The sequence below is a fragment of the Cololabis saira genome, chromosome 19 (assembly GCF_033807715.1).
Source record: "Cololabis saira isolate AMF1-May2022 chromosome 19, fColSai1.1, whole genome shotgun sequence".
Lineage (NCBI taxonomy): Eukaryota > Metazoa > Chordata > Actinopteri > Beloniformes > Belonidae > Cololabis > Cololabis saira.
The window spans coordinates 31,943,217-31,962,740 of NC_084605.1; the positions used below are offsets into that span (position 1 = coordinate 31,943,217).

Here is a 19,524-nt window from a genome sequence, read left to right on the forward strand (position 1 = left end):
ACTTCACACTTTTAAACCAAAGTCAGGAGGGATTTTTGTTCCATATCTGACATCTTTATTGAAAAGTATCCCTGGAACGAAGAACCACAGAAACTTCTGGTGCTCCCAGATTTTTCTCGATTGCTTTATTGTTTCTTCTTGTGAATAATACAATGTTACAACCCATTAAGAGCACTTTGGTGAGTCTTTTTAGCACTTTGTGCAAAGATGCTGCAGTCTCTTTTATTGGTAAAAAAAGAAGAAAAAAAATTCCTACGATGCTTAAAAACTTTATTATAAACTATCTGGCAAGTGTGTTCACAACAAATGGTGACACATTATAGAAACACGAAAGGTTAGTTGCCTAACTAAGCATAATATTAAAAAAAAAAAAAAAAAGTATGGCCTGAAAAAAGTTTAAAAATAGTGTACCTACAGATAATATTGCAGATACACATTAATACTGCATTACCTTGGTAAAGACTTGCCTATTTTATACAGATTAAACATTTCATGTTATTGCTGAAATATACAAACATTTAAAAGAGAACCTTCGTCTGAACCTCTTTGTTAGAGCGATGAGACACACACAACCAAAGTGTCATAATTCACAGTTGGAAAGATGCTTTGTTCATTTTTCAGATTTTGAACGAATAGTCACATAAAGATAACCGACTAGCTCATTCGAACTCAGCAAAATCAGAAGTACTCGTCTCCGCCGAGAGGAAGAGGCGGCCTGCCGGGAAAAGCCTCTTCTGCCGAGAGTCACAGTGTCACCGAGGAACATTTATGAGAATATACTGTTGGATGCCCTACAGTACATAAACCATTCATCATCACATGTTTTTAGAAACCAAAATATTACTGTCCCTTTTCTTTGTTTTTTTTTTTTGATTAAACCTCGAGGAGGCATTTGTGTCAGGTAAGCGGGGTGTGTTATTGCACACGGCGGCAGTAATAGCCAAGAACTTTGCATTTTTCACACAGGTGCTGTGGATGCTCTTTGCTTTGGTCCGACACGTCCAACCCGTCTGGTTTCTCCAGAGGTCTCTGAAACAAAAGAGAAAAAAAATTGAGAATTGTTCCACAGAGACAAAGACACAGCTGTTGATGCCACTGATTACTTCACGTCCTCTTTATTTACCATGACACTTTTTGCATAAGAGTCTTTAGTCTTTAAGAGTCTTTAAAATGGAAATTCTCCATCAGAATGATATACGTGTCAGTGATAATGATAGTAGTTGTTTTGGATCTGGAGAAGGTCTGAAAGAACATCAGGCTATTCAAACGCTGCTATAAGCAGATTCTCATACTGAACTACCAAAAGTTGATGTTATAGTACACCAGCTCTATGAATACAAATACTTTAAAGTAGCTTGTGGCCTCGAGGGTAAAAGGCAGAGGTGTCAAGTAACAAAGTACAAATACTTCGTTACCTTACTTAAGTAGAAATGTTGGTTATCTATACTTCACTGGAGTAATTATTTTTCAGACGACTTTTTACTTTTACTCCTTACATTGTCACGCAATTATCTGTACTTTTTACTCCTTACATTTTAAAAACAGCCTCGTTACTCTATTTCATTTCGGCCTTTAAAGAAAAACTATCCAGTTAAATTGCTCCATCCGGATAGAGTGAATTTGGTTGTGGCACAGATGTTCTTGTCCAGTTTTGTTCTTACATCCGTTCCCTCAGATTCCTGCAACTAAACTTGGATGTACATTCCAATAAAGGTTAGGATAAATGATAACATGCCTCTGAAGTTTGACTTTTTGCACCATTACAATACTTATAGGCAACTAGTCATCATATCTCCTGCTCTCTGAAACACATGTTAATGCTCAATAGTACACATATATGGTTCTTTAATATATTTGCATTATACTAAGATGCATTCATTTTCAATGGCTTTTGTCCTTAATGGCTTTATTCCCCCTTATATTACCTTTACTTTTATACTTTAAGTAGTTTTGAAACCAGTACTTTTATACTTTTACTTGAGTAAAAAACTTGAGTTGATACTTCAACTTCTACAGGAGTATTTTTAAACTCTAGTATCTATACTTCTACCTGAGTAATGAATGTGAATACTTTTGACACCTCTGGTAAAAGGTTAAGGAAGTGTCCTGCAAAAGTATTTAACCACGAAGCACTTTCCCTGTGAGGCAGTGGAATAGTCTTTTCCTGCAAAGGTTAGCTGAAGGCAGCGACAGAAACCCATCTAAAGCTCCATTTGAATGTTTCCTGACGCCCCCCTGCACCGATTGTACCGCTACCTGCTTGTGAGGGTAAACGTTGATGTGGCACTTGATGCATTCTTGTCCCATGTTGGCCCAGGAGTTCCCGCTCATCCACTTCCTCTTGCATTTGGGGCATTTATATTCACCGAAGCATCTCTTCTTCCCCTGGTACGGGGTCAGGCCTTCGCCTTTGGGTCGAGCCTGAAAAAAAGGAATTCAGAGCGCACAGTTGCTGCGTTACTGACTTCACGTGTGACCCGGCCGAGACACGCAAGCCTCAACAGCTTTCCAAACATTTCAACTTTTTTCCCTCTCACCACCTTGACCTGGAGGAGACCGGCCGAGCCGCTCGGTTTGTTTGGACGGAAACAAATTCTAATCTCTTTGTGATTTTAAAGGGAAATGATAGCAGCGCTGTTGGTGGACGAGAGTCGGGTTTTGCCTCTGGAATGAGCTGATTATTTATGGTATTTCAATAAAAAGTCAGAAAAAAGAAAATCCCTTGTTTTGATGCGTGATTAAACCCTCCGATGCTGACTGAATCTTACATTACACAAATAAATTTGGTAAAGTGTAGAAATTGGAGCTCACTGGAGGGAGTTTCTGTAATATCGTTAGGTGTGATTTATTTGTTAAGACTCGGAGAGAAGGAGACGCAGTTTTCCCATTAGAAATGAGCTCCCCTCCCTCCAGCTGTGCTCCCGGGGGACGAGGAAAGGAGGCCTCGGCCTGTGGGGGGACCACACTGCTGCAGGACAAATACCTCAGGGCTTCAGTCATCCCTCCCAGCTGGGCCCAGCTCTCCAATCACAGAGCAAAGATCTGAGCAGGGAGGAAATAAAACCCAGATGAACCCTGCGCTTCGTAACGTGAAAAAATCCCGAACCCATCAAGAAAAAGAAAAGATGGAGAGAAAAAAAAATTGTTTTGAATTCTAAACACCTTGGCTGAAAAGTAGGTCGAGTTAAAATGAAGGCTAAAATGTGCACCACATCAAGCTCTTTTATTTTGACTTCACAGCACTGACACATGTCAGGTTCAAAACCTCTCGCAGATCATCTGATTCGTTTCCAGGACGACATCTGTTCAACAAAAGCATGTTTGAGCTTTCGTAAGCGAAGCTGCTGGCTGTTACTGTTCCAGGCCCTGGGTCTGCCTCGCTCTGGGCCGCCGCCGCTTTCTCAGATCATCATCTTCCTGAGGGAGGAAACAGCTTTCACTCTTAAGAGCAGGCAAAACAAACTCAACACAGGGTTTGAGGCACGGAGGGCATCAAAGGGCACGGCACACTCCCGAGTTTCCACTCGACTCATGAAGGATGCTGCGCTCACATCTGACCTGGCAGTCAAAACCTGGGAGAAGCCATCCATCTCGGAGTCATGGTGTAATTGTATCATTATTTTTATAAATACTGTTATTATTATTCTATTAAGTGCCTTGAGATAACGTCCATTGCTTATTGGTGTACAAACGAAAACAACTGACTGAATTACAAATTATTTAAGTATGCCTATACGTCACCTTAAAAAAAAAAAAAAAATCTGTGCTAAACTAAACTGTGCATAGTTTAGTGCATTTCTTAAACTATTGTTTAAAATAACATGACGCAAACCTATACAACCTGCGTATTATCATTTTTTTTTTAGCAACTATTTTCTAAGTTAGAATCATAGAATTTTATCTAGAATACACTATATAGAATACGGAAGAGTATTATGGCCAGGCAGGAGAAAAATTAAAATAATATTGGAGAGGAGGAAGATTTTTTTTTCATTATGCACTTCGAGAAAAAAGTCGAAATGTCGAGAAAAAAGTTGAAATGTCGAGAGAAAAAAGGCGAAATTTCGACTTTTTTCTCGAAATTGTATTTCAACATTAATCTCGACTTTTTTCTCAACATTTCGACTTTTTTCTCGAAACTGTATTTCAACATTAATCTCGACTTTTTTCTCAACATTTCGACTTTTTTCTCGAAACTGTATTTCAACATTAATCTCGACATTTCGACTTTTTTCTCAACATTTCGCCTTTTTCTCTAAACTGTATTTCAACATTAATCTCGACATTTCGACTTTTTTCTCAAAACTGTATTTCAACATTAATCTCGACTTTTTTCTCAACATTTCGACTTTTTTCTCGAAACTGTATTTCAACATTAATCTCGACATTTCGACTTTTTTCTCAACATTTCGCCTTTTTCTCTAAACTGTATTTCAACATTAATCTCGACATTTCGACTTTTTTCTCAACATTTCGACTTTTTTCTCGAAACTGTATTTCAACATTAATCTCGACATTTCAACTTTTTTCTCGACATTTCGACTTTTTTCTCGAAGTCCACAATAAAAAAAATCTTCCCCTCTCAAATTTTTTTTTCTCCAGCATGGCCCTAATACTATTCCGTAATAGAGCGTTTCAGCCACTGGAGTAAAATATTTCCTTTTTACTTTCTTTTAAATTACAGAAAAGTGTCGTCAGAGCTTCTCCTGGCAAAAGTTTGGTCCACTTTGTCAATAGTCAGGTGAGTTTTCAATCATAACATCTGCGTTTAAGGGTTGAAACTGTGGCAGCGGGAAAATGACCAGACCTCTTCTGGAGGACACAGCTTCACTCACTCACTGATTATTTATGTTTGCTTCTAAGCACCAAAAACGACTTTGTAAGGGTTAAGAAAATATGAAGCAGCCCTCGTGGGCTGGTCTCAGCGGTGCGTACGCTTGCTTTCACGTCTGCTTGGTTCATTCCAGTCGCTCCATCTTCTTTAGAGACCTTTCTAAAGAGCAAGCAGTATCAGCCTCAGATGCCTTCCACCTGTTGGCTCTGTTTCCATGCTGCGGGGTTGAGTTAAGTTCATTACCACCAAGATTTCTGATCAAATGAAGATTTATTGGAAGCTAGACACGAAAAAACTCATGAAGTCTTCACTGCGTGAGTTGACTGAAATAAAGATTTGGCCGTACTAGACGATGTTTCAGATGCATCTGTTTTGTCTCACCATACATCACTTTGGGCTCTGTCCCACTGACATTTAAGGTGCCTTACCCAGAGGCGTAAAATCAAAAATGTCCAAAACCCTAGCAATATTAAATAAAACAAATTATTTTTTTCTGTCAAAGAGCACAGTTTTTGATGTATATCTCACTCATAGTTCCATACATGACTTATTGTGTGGAGGTGTGGGGTAACACCTATAAAACAAATACAAACCCTATTTTCCTGTTACAGAAAAGAGCGTTAAGGATAATTAACATATCTGACTATTATAAACCATCAAATAATCTCTTTATTAAATATAATACTTTAAAATTCCATGATATAGTAGAGCAGAAAACTGTTTTAATTGCCTTTAAAGCCCAGCAGAAACTGCTTCCAAACTACATTCAGGACCTGTTCCAAATAAAAGAAACCCGCTATGACCTGAGGGGGAAACTCATGTTTGAGACGACGACAGCAAGAACCAATATTAAAAAGAGATCTACATCAATTAAGGCTAGAGAAATTTGGAATAGTTGTAATAACAACCTAAAAATGTGTAGTTCTATCTTCAAGTTTAAGGACATGTTTAAAGAAAATATTGTAAATAAATATAAAACACTATGAATATAGAGTATACTAACATTCTAATGTGAAACGTCAATTTTGTGTTTTGTCTTACTTAATTTTGTCTTTTTATGTATTGTTTGTTTCCACGGAGTAAAGCTAATGTCTCATATTTATGCTGATCATAAGAAAAAAGGGTAGGCACTATAAGCTACGGCTTCTGCCTACACCTTTTCGGCAAAGGAACTTTTTTTTTTTATTACCTTTTCATCTTATTTTGTAAAAAGTGTGTACAAGCCGAAATAAAGATAAAGATACAAGGCCTTTTCGTGCTTTTCCAGAGAAGAATAGGCATAAGCTGGTGTCAAAAAGCTGGAAGTGGTTTGGTTTTATGAAGCTGGAAGTCCCATACGTGGATGTGAGCCTGCTGTAGAGGCTACCAACGATCCTAACCCAATCCTCCCAGTCCCTCACTAACCCCTGCAAGGCGCTGATGGTTAAGCAAGGGCTTCACGCAGGCTTGGGTCATTTTGAATGTAAGAATGTGAAATAGTAATATTTTAATCTGGCATCTGATAGCTATTGATGAGCAAACAGCAGCACTTTGAGCTACGTGGTAGCGCCAGCGAGCAAACATCCTAATGTGTACTATTAATATGTTCGCATTTTAAAGTAGCACAAAGGACCTTTAGCCTTTATAAGCTCAAACAGACCAACAAATAATAAAAAATTCTTTCAAATAAAATTGAGACTGATATGTTGATTATTAGGGCTGTTCGATTAATCGATTTTAAATCGTAATCGCGATTATGTAATTAGAACGATGTTAAAACGTGAAACTCGTAAAATCGATTTTTCACTTTTTTTTTTTTACCTTGTCTGCACACATATTAATGATTGATACCATATTAATGATTGATGGAAATACCTCTCAATACCTGCGACAAGTGCCCCATCGGAGAGGCTCTTTAGTGTAGGAGGGGGCGTTGTAACATGCCACCGGGCATCCCTCAAGCCAGATGCGGTAGACCGGCTCGTGTTCCTTGCAAAAAACTTGCAAATGTGAATAGCAAATGTAATGACTGACATTACACACCTCTACCTCCTTCATGGGTTGATTATTATTTAGCATGCAAAGACCCAGTTTAGTTTAATTAGAAAATGTCTTGTTTTATTTAATTGGAAATATAACTTACTGTATGTTTGCAAGTGCTGATTTGCTGATTTTTTTTTCAGAGATAAAACTTTATATTTTATTATATTTTTAAAAACTTTTTTTCAACTTATTTTACAGAGTTTTGCACTTTATTCATTCATTTTTGGTTTAATAAGAGCAAAGTTTGCACTTAAAGCCCAATGGGGCAAATGTTTCTGGGCAAAATCAAACAGCCCTATTGATTATAAAAAAGCTCCTTGATGTTCCTTTAATATGCAACCACTGGTAGGTTTGTGGTTAACCCAAAGATCAACTTCTGCTCTTTCATCTGTCAATCACTTGCAGGTACTGAATCATAAACCGTTGGAGAAAATATGAACGTTTAACTGACGAGTGCTGAGAGGAAGTGTGTAGGGACTATCAGCTGCTAAGAGTTCACCCTGAGGCCGATGGGGTTCTCTGAGCCAAATTTCTTGCCTATCTGTAGTTTGGACATTGAAAAGTGATCAACAAACATGATGATACGGTAGTGCCATTACCAAACTTCCCGCCAATCCATCAGATCCTGCAGAAGATAGTGAGTCACTCCACTGAAGGTTTTTTTTTTTTTTTTTTTACATGTGACAAAATTGTCTTTGTCAAGCAGAAACAAATGTTTCCATTCATCATGTTTTAAAGGAGCTTTCTGCAGCCTCAAACCAAAACTGACAACTCTGTTTGTATTTCTAATTTTATGACCTCAGATTTCTTTATCATGTGTATAAACAAACCCCATCCAACAACCATAACTTGTGCTGCACACCTTCAGGCAGCCTCAGAGCTGCAGCAGATAGCCTTGGCCAAGATCTTTGTGGCCTGGTGAGAGAGTCTCGGGGAGGTGGCTGCCATCATCTGGAAACCATCAGGATAAACAATGAACTACTCCAAATGCGCACCCCCTGCCCTACTTCCACTCTCTCTGATTCACCCCGGCGCGCCGCCCCACCCACTCTCAAACCCTCATGAGACACTCAACCTGGAGAGTGCAAGCCCACTGGATACCATGTGGTCAATTACTCTACACTAACAGACCCGCGGTGCTCGCTCTCCCTCGCTGGGGTTTAATTTTGTATCCGACCCCCACAGCAACGTGAAGAAGCCCAGCTGTTACGAAAGCAAAACACCACATTAATGCCGGGTCTGAAATCCTCCCCAATATGTCCCCCATGTATTTGCAGGCTCCTAATTCCACTCAAGTGACTAAAGTCTGCATTGTTTTCCAAGTTTCAGTGACTTGAAATAACAGAAAGCAACTGTTTCTGTAGTCGAGAGAGGGAGTAAATGAGGCGGTGATTAATTGGCAGGAATAGAAGATTATTTGCTTTTGCCAATTTGTCTGTTTAAATGTTTCTAAATTGAATACATTTGTCTCTTTCTGGAGTGTTTGTCAAACAGAACAAGCTATTCGAAACACATCAGCGTACACTGATTCCACTTCAGAGAGCATCCTGCCAGCTATAAAAGTTGCTAAATAAGATTGGAGTGTGAAAAGCTTTGAAAGGGAGTGACTCAGAAGGCTGGCTTTTGCACACATGCAGCAAGTTTAATTATCCGGGACAAATATTCTGATGATACATTTTTATATATGCAAATAAACGGAAAGACTAAATTGGAGTACGTGAGTAAATTCAGATGCTCTGTCTATTCATGTTTGTTGCTGAAGTGAAACCCCTTCAGGAAATCACATTTCATCATTTCATCAGTGAAAACGATGGCAATGCAAATATAATTTCCCAGGAAGAAGAGGTTGGAAATTAATGCCATAAATAAATGTAATTTGCTGCTCCTAAAACATCAAATATTTGAGCTGGTGAAGGCTGGTATTACTCAATCAGAAACACTGCTTTTGTTCTTTTTCCATTATTTTGACTTGATACGCTACCAAAATGGATTTGAAATAAAACAGTATCAAAGTAACGACTTCCAGCTTCAAAAAAAATCTGCAATTTCAAGCAAAATAGCTCCAAAGCACTGAAAAGTATTTGGACAGCTGACTGGAAGTTAATTGGCCAGGTCCACTCCCTCTTTACTTCAACACAAATGAAGCATTTCACAGTGCAGATGGATGACAACAAACCCAGAGCAAAGGAACCTCACGACTTTTGGAGGGAAAAAAATGTACGTTTCAATATCACCAAGTCAGTTGCCTGATCTCAGATCAATAGTGCAGCTTCTCAGATACTGAAGATCAGAGGTGGACAGAGTACTCGACCCCAGTACTTGAGTAAGAGTACAAATACTACTGGTCAAAATTGACTCCGTTACAAGTAAAAGTAGCTCAGTCAAAATATAACTCGAGTAAGAGTAGAAAAGTACTTGCTTTTAAAGGTACTTAAGTATTCAAAAGTAAATGCTTTTAAATTTACTTTAAGTAAAAGTAAGAGTAAGAGTAAATTTCTTATTTTCCACATCAGTAAATTACTATATTTTTTCTAAATTAATTTAAGGATCTTTTAACTCTTGTTTCTGAGAATTAACTCTTTGAAACCAGCTGCACTGATGTGCTGCTTTTAGAACCACAATGTTATATAAAACCTGCAGAAACACCAAAAACAAATCAAATGAATGGGATCATAAGAGGACAGCATGATGCAGAGTTTATTAACAATCATGAACTGAAACCAAATGAACCTGCACCATCCAACTAAGTCTGGATCCCCCTCAAACACCACTGCTTTACAAAAAAACTACATCTCTGCTTTCAATAACTCAATGTTGAAGTCACTTAACTTTACAGGAAGGACATGTACCAGTACAATATAGCAATATAGAGCATAACAAACTGTCCTTTGACAAAAACAGCTTGTGTCCAATAGGATTTTAGGGAAGAAGAAAAGAGAGCAGACCTGAAAGTAACGAGTACTTTTCAGCCTTCCTAGAAATTTACTCGAGTAAAAGTAAAAATATTTGTCTTGGAAATGTATTCAAGTAAGAGTAATAAGTACCAAAGAAATCTAATACTCAAGTAAAGTACAAATCCTCTGGATATGTACTTAAGTACAGTACTCAAGTAAATTTACTCCGTTACTGTCCACCACTGCTGAAGATAAAAATGAAGTAAGGACTGGAAGGTGGATCATGCACCAACCGCAGTACAATGACTTTAAGGAAACAAGGTGTGAGACGCTGCTGCAAGGCCAGAGGACGTAAGCTTCCTCTTTTCAAGAACAAACCAGAGCCAAGAGCTCCTCTTAAAACAAAACAGCGATATGTCAAATTATCTATTTATGCAGATGTAACTAAAGTCTTTCCTGATGAGGCTCCGTCTGCATCCGTCCAAGATAGATATGATTAGATATAAACAACTGGAGGCAGAAGAAAGGATTGATTGGTTTTTTTATATTTTTCTTAAACAGCTCTCCAGATTTCCAGGCCGTCTCACGCCCACCGTTGAGAACATGCAGGGCCTTAAAAAATGCAGAATGATTCCCACACGCGCACTCACACACATCATACCTCTCTGCATCCATTTCCCACACAGCACACAGCTTTTATTGGGGGAGGATAAGCTTGCCAATACGCACCCAGCTCGGTCCAGAGACAGACCGGGCCCAGGCCGTGTTGATGACATACACAGCTGTAAACCGGCTTTATGTTTCACACAGAGTGACTGGCAGGGGCAGGTGGCCTGGCAGACAAATAAGACGGATAACAGCTAAATATTCCCAGCTTCATCTGGAAACGCAGGGCTTGAGAAATAAGTTGGCAGGTTCGTAACTACAAAAGTAAAAGAACTAACAAACCTAAAGATGTGATGCATCAAGGCAAGACTGTCAGCTGTTGTTCATTTCCCTTTCCTGCTTCTCATTTGTCCCTGAAGCTTGAAAAACTGTCATGTAAAATCACCAAGTCCTCCAGGAAAGTGAGCTCATATTTAAAACATGCGACTGCACGCATAAAGCCCATTTCTGCAACTTTTTTCTCTCAGCGTTGGGAGGCTTTAAAGACATGACAGACACTGTTTATCAAAGGGAGTCTATCTACTCCACATTCCAGGGTTTCCTCTATCTTGCCCATCCTCCTCAGCAGATGTTCCAGCCAACATTCAACATATAGCATTCACAGATAAGGCTGGTTATCTGCAGTGAAAACAAAAGGACCCGAGTGGCAATAATAAGCCAGCGTCGCGTGAGATTCTCCAATTTCAAGCTCAAGTGTGTACGACACAGTTGCACCTGAACCGGGGCACATGCTGCTATCATTATCACAATTTGTTCTGAACATCAGCTGAAATCAAACATCAAACGAAAAAGCTTTTATTACTGAATGAATGCTGACGCATTTCTCCCCCAAATTCCCGGTACTCAGCGGTTACTGCAGCTGATCAACTTAATAGCTTAAAAATTGTTCTTCCATCTCTAAAACTCACAAACTGCACTGGTTTTATCTTAACAAAGCAGGAAGAAATCCTTCACTACTGCAGAATAATCAAGCCAGCAAGTCTCAATGTTTATGCGTTACACAACTGTAATGTTTTACGTACTTTTTTTTTCACGTACGAAAGTTCTTTTGTTTTTTTAATCTATCATTAGCTCAAGAATAAAAGGGAAAAAAGGGCATGTTGATATAGATCGTACCCACTGTCAGTGTTGTCCACTAGCATGCTGAAAAGTGCACACTCTCTGAACATGCTCATATTTTCAGTAAGCTGTGAACTCACCTATATTTTCTCGCTGGGTATGAAAAAGCAGAGCTCAAACATCTGCTACTTTAAGCAACTCGTCACGTTGGTGCATCAGAGAAACTTTGAGAAATACTCGACTGATGTCGAAAAGAAATCACTATCAAATAGTCAGTATGAGACACACTTTGGAAATGTTTAGACATTCATTCACAAAACTTCTAAAAATGAAGGATATGTAGCACAGTTTTTAAGCTCAAAGTTGAATGTTTTTAGGGAAATACCATCATGCCGTGTCATACAATATGAAGCTACAACAAGCAGCTGGTCAACTTAAAATGTATAGGCCCATCCCCCCCTCCCTCTCTGTTGTGCTTCAGCTCAGCCTCCTTATAATACACACACAAATTTACACAAATTTAAAAGAGGCATTGAAACAAAAAAAAGGAAAAAAAGAGAGAAAAAATTAATATAAAATAAATAAAAGTGGCATTGAAATAAAAAAAGGAAAAAAAGATAGAAAAAATTAATATAAAATAAATAAAAGTGGCATTGAAACAACCGTTACAGAGTCATCCTGGCTATTCCTTGTTGTCTTTACTCAGCCAGAGATGAGTCTTGCAAATTGTTAATTGCTCTAAAGCACTAAGGGAAGCTATAACAGATGTTATTCCCTTCCTTTTTCCCCCTTAAACACAATATCTGTCTCATGTTCAGTAAATCTGAGAGGGGGGGGGCGGTTCAGGAAATATGGAAAAAGTTATTTTTGCTCCTGTCACAACCTTGACACAGGGTGAAAACAAGAGGAAGCAGCTAATATGTCACAAGTTCCATCCAGACATGCATAATCACATCAATAGTCTCTTCTGTGTAGAACTGTACAACTATAATTCTGGTTTTACTCTCTTGAAATAAGCTATTTATATGTAAAGAAAAAAAAAATAAACTACCATGCATCCCCCATGCTGCTACAGCAACAACCAACATCACAAACACTGGCTCTCCACTGGGCATTTTGTGTTTTTATGTTGGTGTGGGCCGGGTGATATTTGCACATTTACACCTGCAAATGTCAGTAAATCCCATCTAAACATAGGAGTTAAAAATATCTCTGTTTACTCTCAAAACTTAAATATAAATCAAGCAATTCCCTCTGCGAGGCCAGCAATTATCAGAAGTTCCCCGGTCCAGGGTGATTTTTCGAAGCAGGCTTTTCCCTTCCATTCTAACATGGTCTGATTGTAACCGTAAAGACGTACACCCATTTCCTCCACAGGCCCCTGCTTCCAAAAACACATTATGTGATGCTGTCGTGTCTGGGCAGCTGACTCTCTGGATTTTTGAATATATGAGTCTGACGGCCGTTTCTCTGCACAGGGAAAGAGACGGCGATGACTCCAGCCAAGAGGAGCTGTGCGAACAATACAGCCTGACTTCCTGACCTTTGGTTCCACAGCCCCTCCACAGAAACAATACTCTCCTTATTTACTCCAAGCCATTCCCACCATACACTCATTTTCTGTCAGCGCTGTGTCACTTGTTCATTTATCATTACAGTAACTAAGTTTAGCGACTTAATTGGTAAGGGGTCATTCAAATGTACCTCTTGTGTTCGACCTGGACACACATCCTCAGATTTATAAGGAGAAGTAAACCTTCGCTGATCCAATTTACAATAAGACTATACCAGAGCACGCCCCAAGCACGAATTTCAGATCTCTCAAGCTAAAAATGCCTCAGATTCCAGTCACCAAGAACAAAAAGCAGATTGTTCATTAGTTAAAGCTTCACGAGGACGTCAATCGCGGCTTCAACTGAAGAGACCTTCTTTCATGACGACAGCTCCATAATCATGGCTTCGGGTCTGAAATATTAACAACACATGACAAAATCTGACATCATAGCTCAAAAGTAGAACAAAAACAGCTGAAACCATTTCCAGATTTTGCACGTTTCAAAAGTTTTGGCTGTGAAAAAGAATCTTCCTTTGGCGTTTTAACGTCCTCCTGAGACAAACGAGCGCACCCCTCTGTCAGCAGGGAATCTCTTACTTGGCCTCCGGCACAGTTTGGGTGGTTTATCCCAACAGTTTCATTGGTTTTATCCAGTTTTACCAGTTTTGTCATTCAAACATTTCAATTTAAGGGTGCTGTTACGCCAAATTCAATCACAATTTAATACTATACTATTATGTATAATGCACTGTGTTTTAGCTTTGTTTTGCACAGCACTTTGGTTGTAAGTGGACTATATAAATAAAGTTGACTTGATGGCACGTGGTTAGGAACAGGGCAACCTTAAATGGCCCATGCTACTCCACTGGTCCATCTAACGCCACTGGCTGCCCCATTCAAATACAACTCGCTAATTCTGGCCTAAAGAGTGATGAAGCATCACCTCATTATTACCATCCCTATTGCCGAGCACGGTGATGGCAGCATCATTCTGCTGAGGAGATGTTTCTGCAACAAGTGCCGGTCTAGTACTAATACTAGTCAGGTTTCAGAAAAATACAAAGTAATCAAGGGCGAAAACTTTCTCCTTACCCCTCAGGATCTGAGGCTGCAAAAATGATTTATACTTCACAAAGATGATGACTCCAGATATATTACCAAGACGGTGCAGAGTATCATACAGAAATCTTTACCAGTGTCCTTAATTGGCAGTCAGATTGAATGACATGGATGTTCTCCATGCAACTTGGATTAGCTTGAAATATTCTTCCAAGAATGAAACTTGAAGAATTAAATAAAAGGCAATCTATCATAATTAAGAACAAGCTGCAAAATGTCTTGATGCTGTTTATCAAAGTCTCTGAAATCCTTCAGAGACTTTGAAGCTAAGTGAATGTCCAAAAGTATAACTGGATGATCGGTGTTTCTGCTGTTGAGAGATTATTTCACTCATCAAATCAAGTCAAATCCAATCAAACTTTATTTGTATAGCACCTTTCATGCATAAAAATGCAGCACAAATGCTTTACATAAAAACATTACACAAACATAAAACTCATGTGCATTGCATTTCTGAAACTGATAATCCCAAAGTCATAATTTCTTTTTTTTTAAAGAAATGTCCAGGTATGCATGGATGTAAAGACATTAGGAGCAATGAACTCACTGCAGAGTATTTTTTCCACATTCTTTACATTCCTACCAGGCCTGTGTTCTGTAATGAAGTGCACTGATCTTCTCTGAGTGGTGACTAATAACCGTGATGAGCTTCAGCGACGAGACCTCAATGTGGGAGAAGCAATTAAAAGCGTGATTCAATTTCTCCAGAAAGCAATAAGTCATCTCATTGATTTAAGCAAAAAGAAACGCTTATGAAATATACTTTTTGCTGACCCGCCGAGAATTAGATCAAAAGTTCGATATCGCTCTCATAAAGGATGCAGTCATGAAGAAGAAAACCAAGAAAGTTATCATCATATGACTTGGATGTTTGGAGATGGAGGTGGTGACAGAAATGCTCCACACTTACAGGATAAAGTCACTTTTAACCTTTATTATGGTTTACGTTCCACAAAGTATTTTACACCGTGTTTTTGATTCATCTAGACTCAGAGCACTTCTCATTATAGAGATTTACTGTATGTGAAAAAGAGGTTACACTCTCCTTCAATTTTAAGCTTTTAGATGTTAGGACATAATACAAAAGTAATGTGCTCATGATACATCAAACTGATTCACTATTTATTAATTTGAAAACTCCCCACAGCGCAGAGGCAGCTTGTGGAAATCTTCCAGCTGCTTTCACAAGTATTAATGAGATAAATAAGAGCACATTCAGCAAATTACATGTACATCATTTGCTGGAGAATTCAGGTATGTGCTAACACAATGCCAAAGAGGAAAGACGTCACCAATGAACTTAGACGAAATTGTTGCTGCCCTTCAATCTGGGAAGGGTTATAAGGCCATTTCTAAACAATGTGGAGTCAATCACTCTACAGTGAGAAAGATTATTCACAAGTGAAAAACATTTAGGACAGTTGCCAGTCTTTTCAGGAATGGACATCCCAGCTAGCTGCCCCCCAGCAGCAGATTGTGTAAAGGCTCCTAGAGGTTTCAACATCTCATACTTTACAGACTTCAGTTAACATGTTACAGTCTATGACCGTGCAATTTAAGAAAATAACAAGTCTGGCTTGGATAAAGCGTTTTTCTCTCTAAAAAATAACAGCTTAGGTTGGTAAAATTGCATTAGAATATCACATGGGGCCTCAGAATAAAACTCCTTTGGCCAAACAAGACCAAAGTGGAGACGTTTGATCTTAATACACGGCATCAAACATCGCAAACATGTCATGTGCATTGTCAAGCATGGAGGTGGAAAGATAATGCGCGTCTTGCAGCCATAAACCCCTTTCTAAACTAAAGTACTCTCGAGTAAAATGTAGGTTCATGAGTGAAATGATTAAAGCTTGGCCATATCTGGGTAATGCAACGGTATAATGTTGTCAAGTGCATCAGCAAAATCAAGAACATATTGATTGAGAAAGAAAAAAAAACAAGGAGTTGCAACAACCCTTTTAGTCCTAGTAGAGCTTAAACAGATTCAATGCTGTGGCTGAAATTCAGCAGCTGCGCAGCAAACGCTGCCAAACCTTTATGAGTAAAGGAACGACGTAAAGAAAAGTGGGCCAAAATTCCTCCACTGCAATGTAAAATACTCGTAACGTCATGCAGAAAATGATTACTATAAGTTTCTGCTGCTAAATGGGGATTTACAGGAGACTGAATCCTGTGCTGTATAGTTTTTCATACACTGATCATCACTGAGGCTTCGGTTTGGTAAATAAATAATGACACCTTTAGATATGTAACATGTTTTTGTCAACCTGAGGTTGTATTAACCTAATTATGTCTTGATACATAAAAGCAGAATGAAAGAGTGCATGTTTTCTTTATCACGACTGCATGTAAGCTGTAATGAGCCAACAGTTAGCTGACGAGACTGACGTGGAAACAACCAGCAAGGCTCTGTTCAAGGCTATTAAAACACCCCTGCCAACATCTCTAAAGCTCACTAATGATGTCTCTTTTTGTGAATACGTGATAAAAGTTTAAAAATAACTCCGAAAAGGAGCTGGGTGCCAGATTTTCTACTTGTTTTGCCAAGTGAAGCTAACGGGCTACAAATACAAAGCAGGGTTGATTTTGTTACCAGCAAGAAAAAAAAAAGTGTTTAAATTAATTACTCACTTAAAGTATCGTAGCCAGTTGATCCTTTTTTGCAAGCACGACTACTTTTTTTTCCCCCATGTTACATTGGAACTTGACAAAATGTGAAAACTTGGCATTATTATCTTTAAAATCCTTATAAAAAGTTACATATTTAACTTGAGTGTAAACAGAAAAGCATGAAAGAATTTTGGTCTCCATCCCTCTTCGTAGTTTTAACCAGTAAAGGTTCAACAGCCATGCGACTTTCTACTTTTTGCTAAAACATCTTGTCTAACAGTCATTTAATTATTTACATTACACCTAACAACTGTCAGGAATTTCCCTGTGAACATGATCAATGACGAACCACAGCTGCGTATAAAGCAGTGGTAATATTTCTTTCATGTTTAGAGTAAAGGTCGCTCCTAGCACCACAGAGAAACCTATCATCTTTCATTAAGGCCAGCTCGGAGATCCAATCTGGCATCTGCTGCTCATTACCAGCCTGCCGTGGTCCATCTAATTCAAATATGTGCTGAGGAATCTATTTTACACTGAGAAAATAATTCAAACATTATATTCTAACAGGCCGCATTCAAAGTTTAAATGTGCTTGAATAAAATCAGTGGCAAGTGTCCACAAGGGTGAGGAAGCATATGGATTTGATCTCAGACTCGGCTATAAACATTATTAGATATGTCACCATATCCCCTTGATCTATTTCTCTTCTCTGCGCATATGTTTTATGAATCGCTTTAAAGCGTTGACTAACAGCTTATATGGCCCACACACTGCACGGCCGTTGCAGCTCGAGCTGCTGCAGGGCTACGGCTACAGGACGTACGGCATCATCAACCGGCTCACCTGAGGGCAGTCTTTGATGTAGTGTCCTTTGTTGAAGCAAAGATGGCACAAGTAGTTGGGCGGTGGCCTTTTGCTGGGTTTGCGTGTCTCTGGCGACAGGGACAGGTCTGAGAAATGGTCCGCCAGAGAGCTCAGGCCATCCATGATGTTGCTGAGGGAGCCATAGGGCGAGGACCTTTTGTAGAAGCGGTTGCTGAAGGCCTGTCAGACAAAACAAAAACACAGACCAAGATGAAATATCGGACGATGGTACGCTTGAATGCTTGAGCAGGGATGAAATTGTTTTTACTTTTCAAAAGTTTTGCCAGTTTTGGCTTGCAAGCTTTTATGTTTCCTCCTTCTGACTGATTAGTCTACCATTATTCTCCGCACTGCTCGCAAATCACAGAAAGTTACTGTCGCGACTGTCTCCACAGTGAAAGAGTATTTCACCCAGCCCGTCAGTCCATCACCCTGATTCATTCTCCTGTTTTTCGCTCTGGCAGCACAGCCTGCGTTATTTGACTTCTGCAGATGTGCGGCCTCGGCTGTGTTTACTATGTGAACCAATGGTGTCCATTTCCTTGTTAGAACAAAATGCTTTTGTCATGCATTCCTTCAACTTGTCCCACTGGCAGGACATAATCAGTGTCATTGTGCTTCTGGAGGAGATGGTACTATGGCACCGCAAGGAAAACATGGAGACAAGCCTGCAGACGCTGTCTGTATACTCTGAAGACATCACAGATGGGGAATTGTCAATTCACCCTCTCATCACAGAACACATCCAGCTACAGCTACACTACATCGTGGCCATTGTAAAATCACATTACACTATTTCAACTGTCTTAGTTTTCAAGAGTATGTCATGAAAAATACTATGGTTGGCATAGTTTTACAATGACATTAAATGATTTTCTTCTTGGGTCACTATCATGTTACGCAGCCGAGCCCCACTGTTTTACATCTGAGCATGCAGGGGCCAGTCAAGGTGGGCTCTAACATTTAGAAACCCTGTGAGAGGTCTTTCCCAACCTCCCGCTCCTTCTCCAGCTGCTCACGGACACCAGAAAGAGTCTGAACACACTTGGGCACTATACCAGGATACAAAACACATATTCATGTACTACCCAGTGGCCACACTGCAACCAAATGAAGGCGTGCAGGTGGGGTTCACTGTCTGGGCTACTAAACTTGCAAAGAGAGAGAGAGAGAGAGAGAGAGAGAGAGAGAGAAATAAATGGTTGTAAAGATTGTAATAAAAAAAAGAAGAATTTTTTTTGATGTGCATGAAAAAAAGAAAAAGATGAAAGTTGCTTCAACAATGAGTAGCTATACTGCAGACTGCAAAACTTTCATGCAACCATCACATTTACCTCTCTGCTCTGATGGAAGAAGTTGTTAAGATAGTTGGAGCTGAGATCAGCTGCGCTGCCCTTGTTCAGGTCCTGAGGGGCGTCCGATTCCACTTTAGAGCCGTCAAAGGCGCTTCCCGGCGCATCTTGCAGGGACATGTAGACCCAGCTGAGCAGCTGAGCGGGCTGGAACACGCCGGTCTCTACGGCAGACATCATATCAACCCTGGTGGAGCAGCACCGTCAGACCCGCCGGCTTCTCTTCTGGACCAGACAGCTTCTCCCAGTCATCCCTCTGCTCCGCCTGGCTGGGACAGCGGCTCTAGAGGAGGGGAGTTGTCGGGTGGAGGCTCCTAGGAGCCGGAGCCTGACTGCTGCCGGGTGGAGGTGGGAGTGGGAGCCGCTCTCCGGACAGGACGCTGGGTTGCGTCACAGCGGATAGGAGGTCCCTCAGGAGTTTGCATCTTAAACCTGAATTATGGTTCTGCGTTAAATCGACGCAGACCCTACGGCGTAGGCTCTGCGTTGGTGTAACGCAGAACCATAAATCAGCCTTTATAACCCAGCTGAAGAACAGAATCT

The 19,524-nt window shown here is 39.8% G+C and overlaps 1 protein-coding gene across 1 annotated transcript; it reads right to left on the bottom strand.

The window, feature by feature from the left end:
- Positions 1-67: 67 nt before the first annotated feature.
- Positions 68-19,170, bottom strand: LOC133418770 (zinc finger CCHC domain-containing protein 24-like). The gene is made up of 4 exons (XM_061707604.1): positions 18,964-19,170; positions 17,609-17,809; positions 2,257-2,421; positions 68-1,029 (listed from the first exon to the last, which is right to left on the bottom strand). Exons 1-4 carry the CDS (start codon positions 19,159-19,161, stop codon positions 916-918), a joined length of 678 nt encoding a protein of 225 aa, XP_061563588.1. The 5' UTR covers positions 19,162-19,170; the 3' UTR covers positions 68-915.
- Between the last annotated feature and the right edge of the window lie 354 nt (positions 19,171-19,524).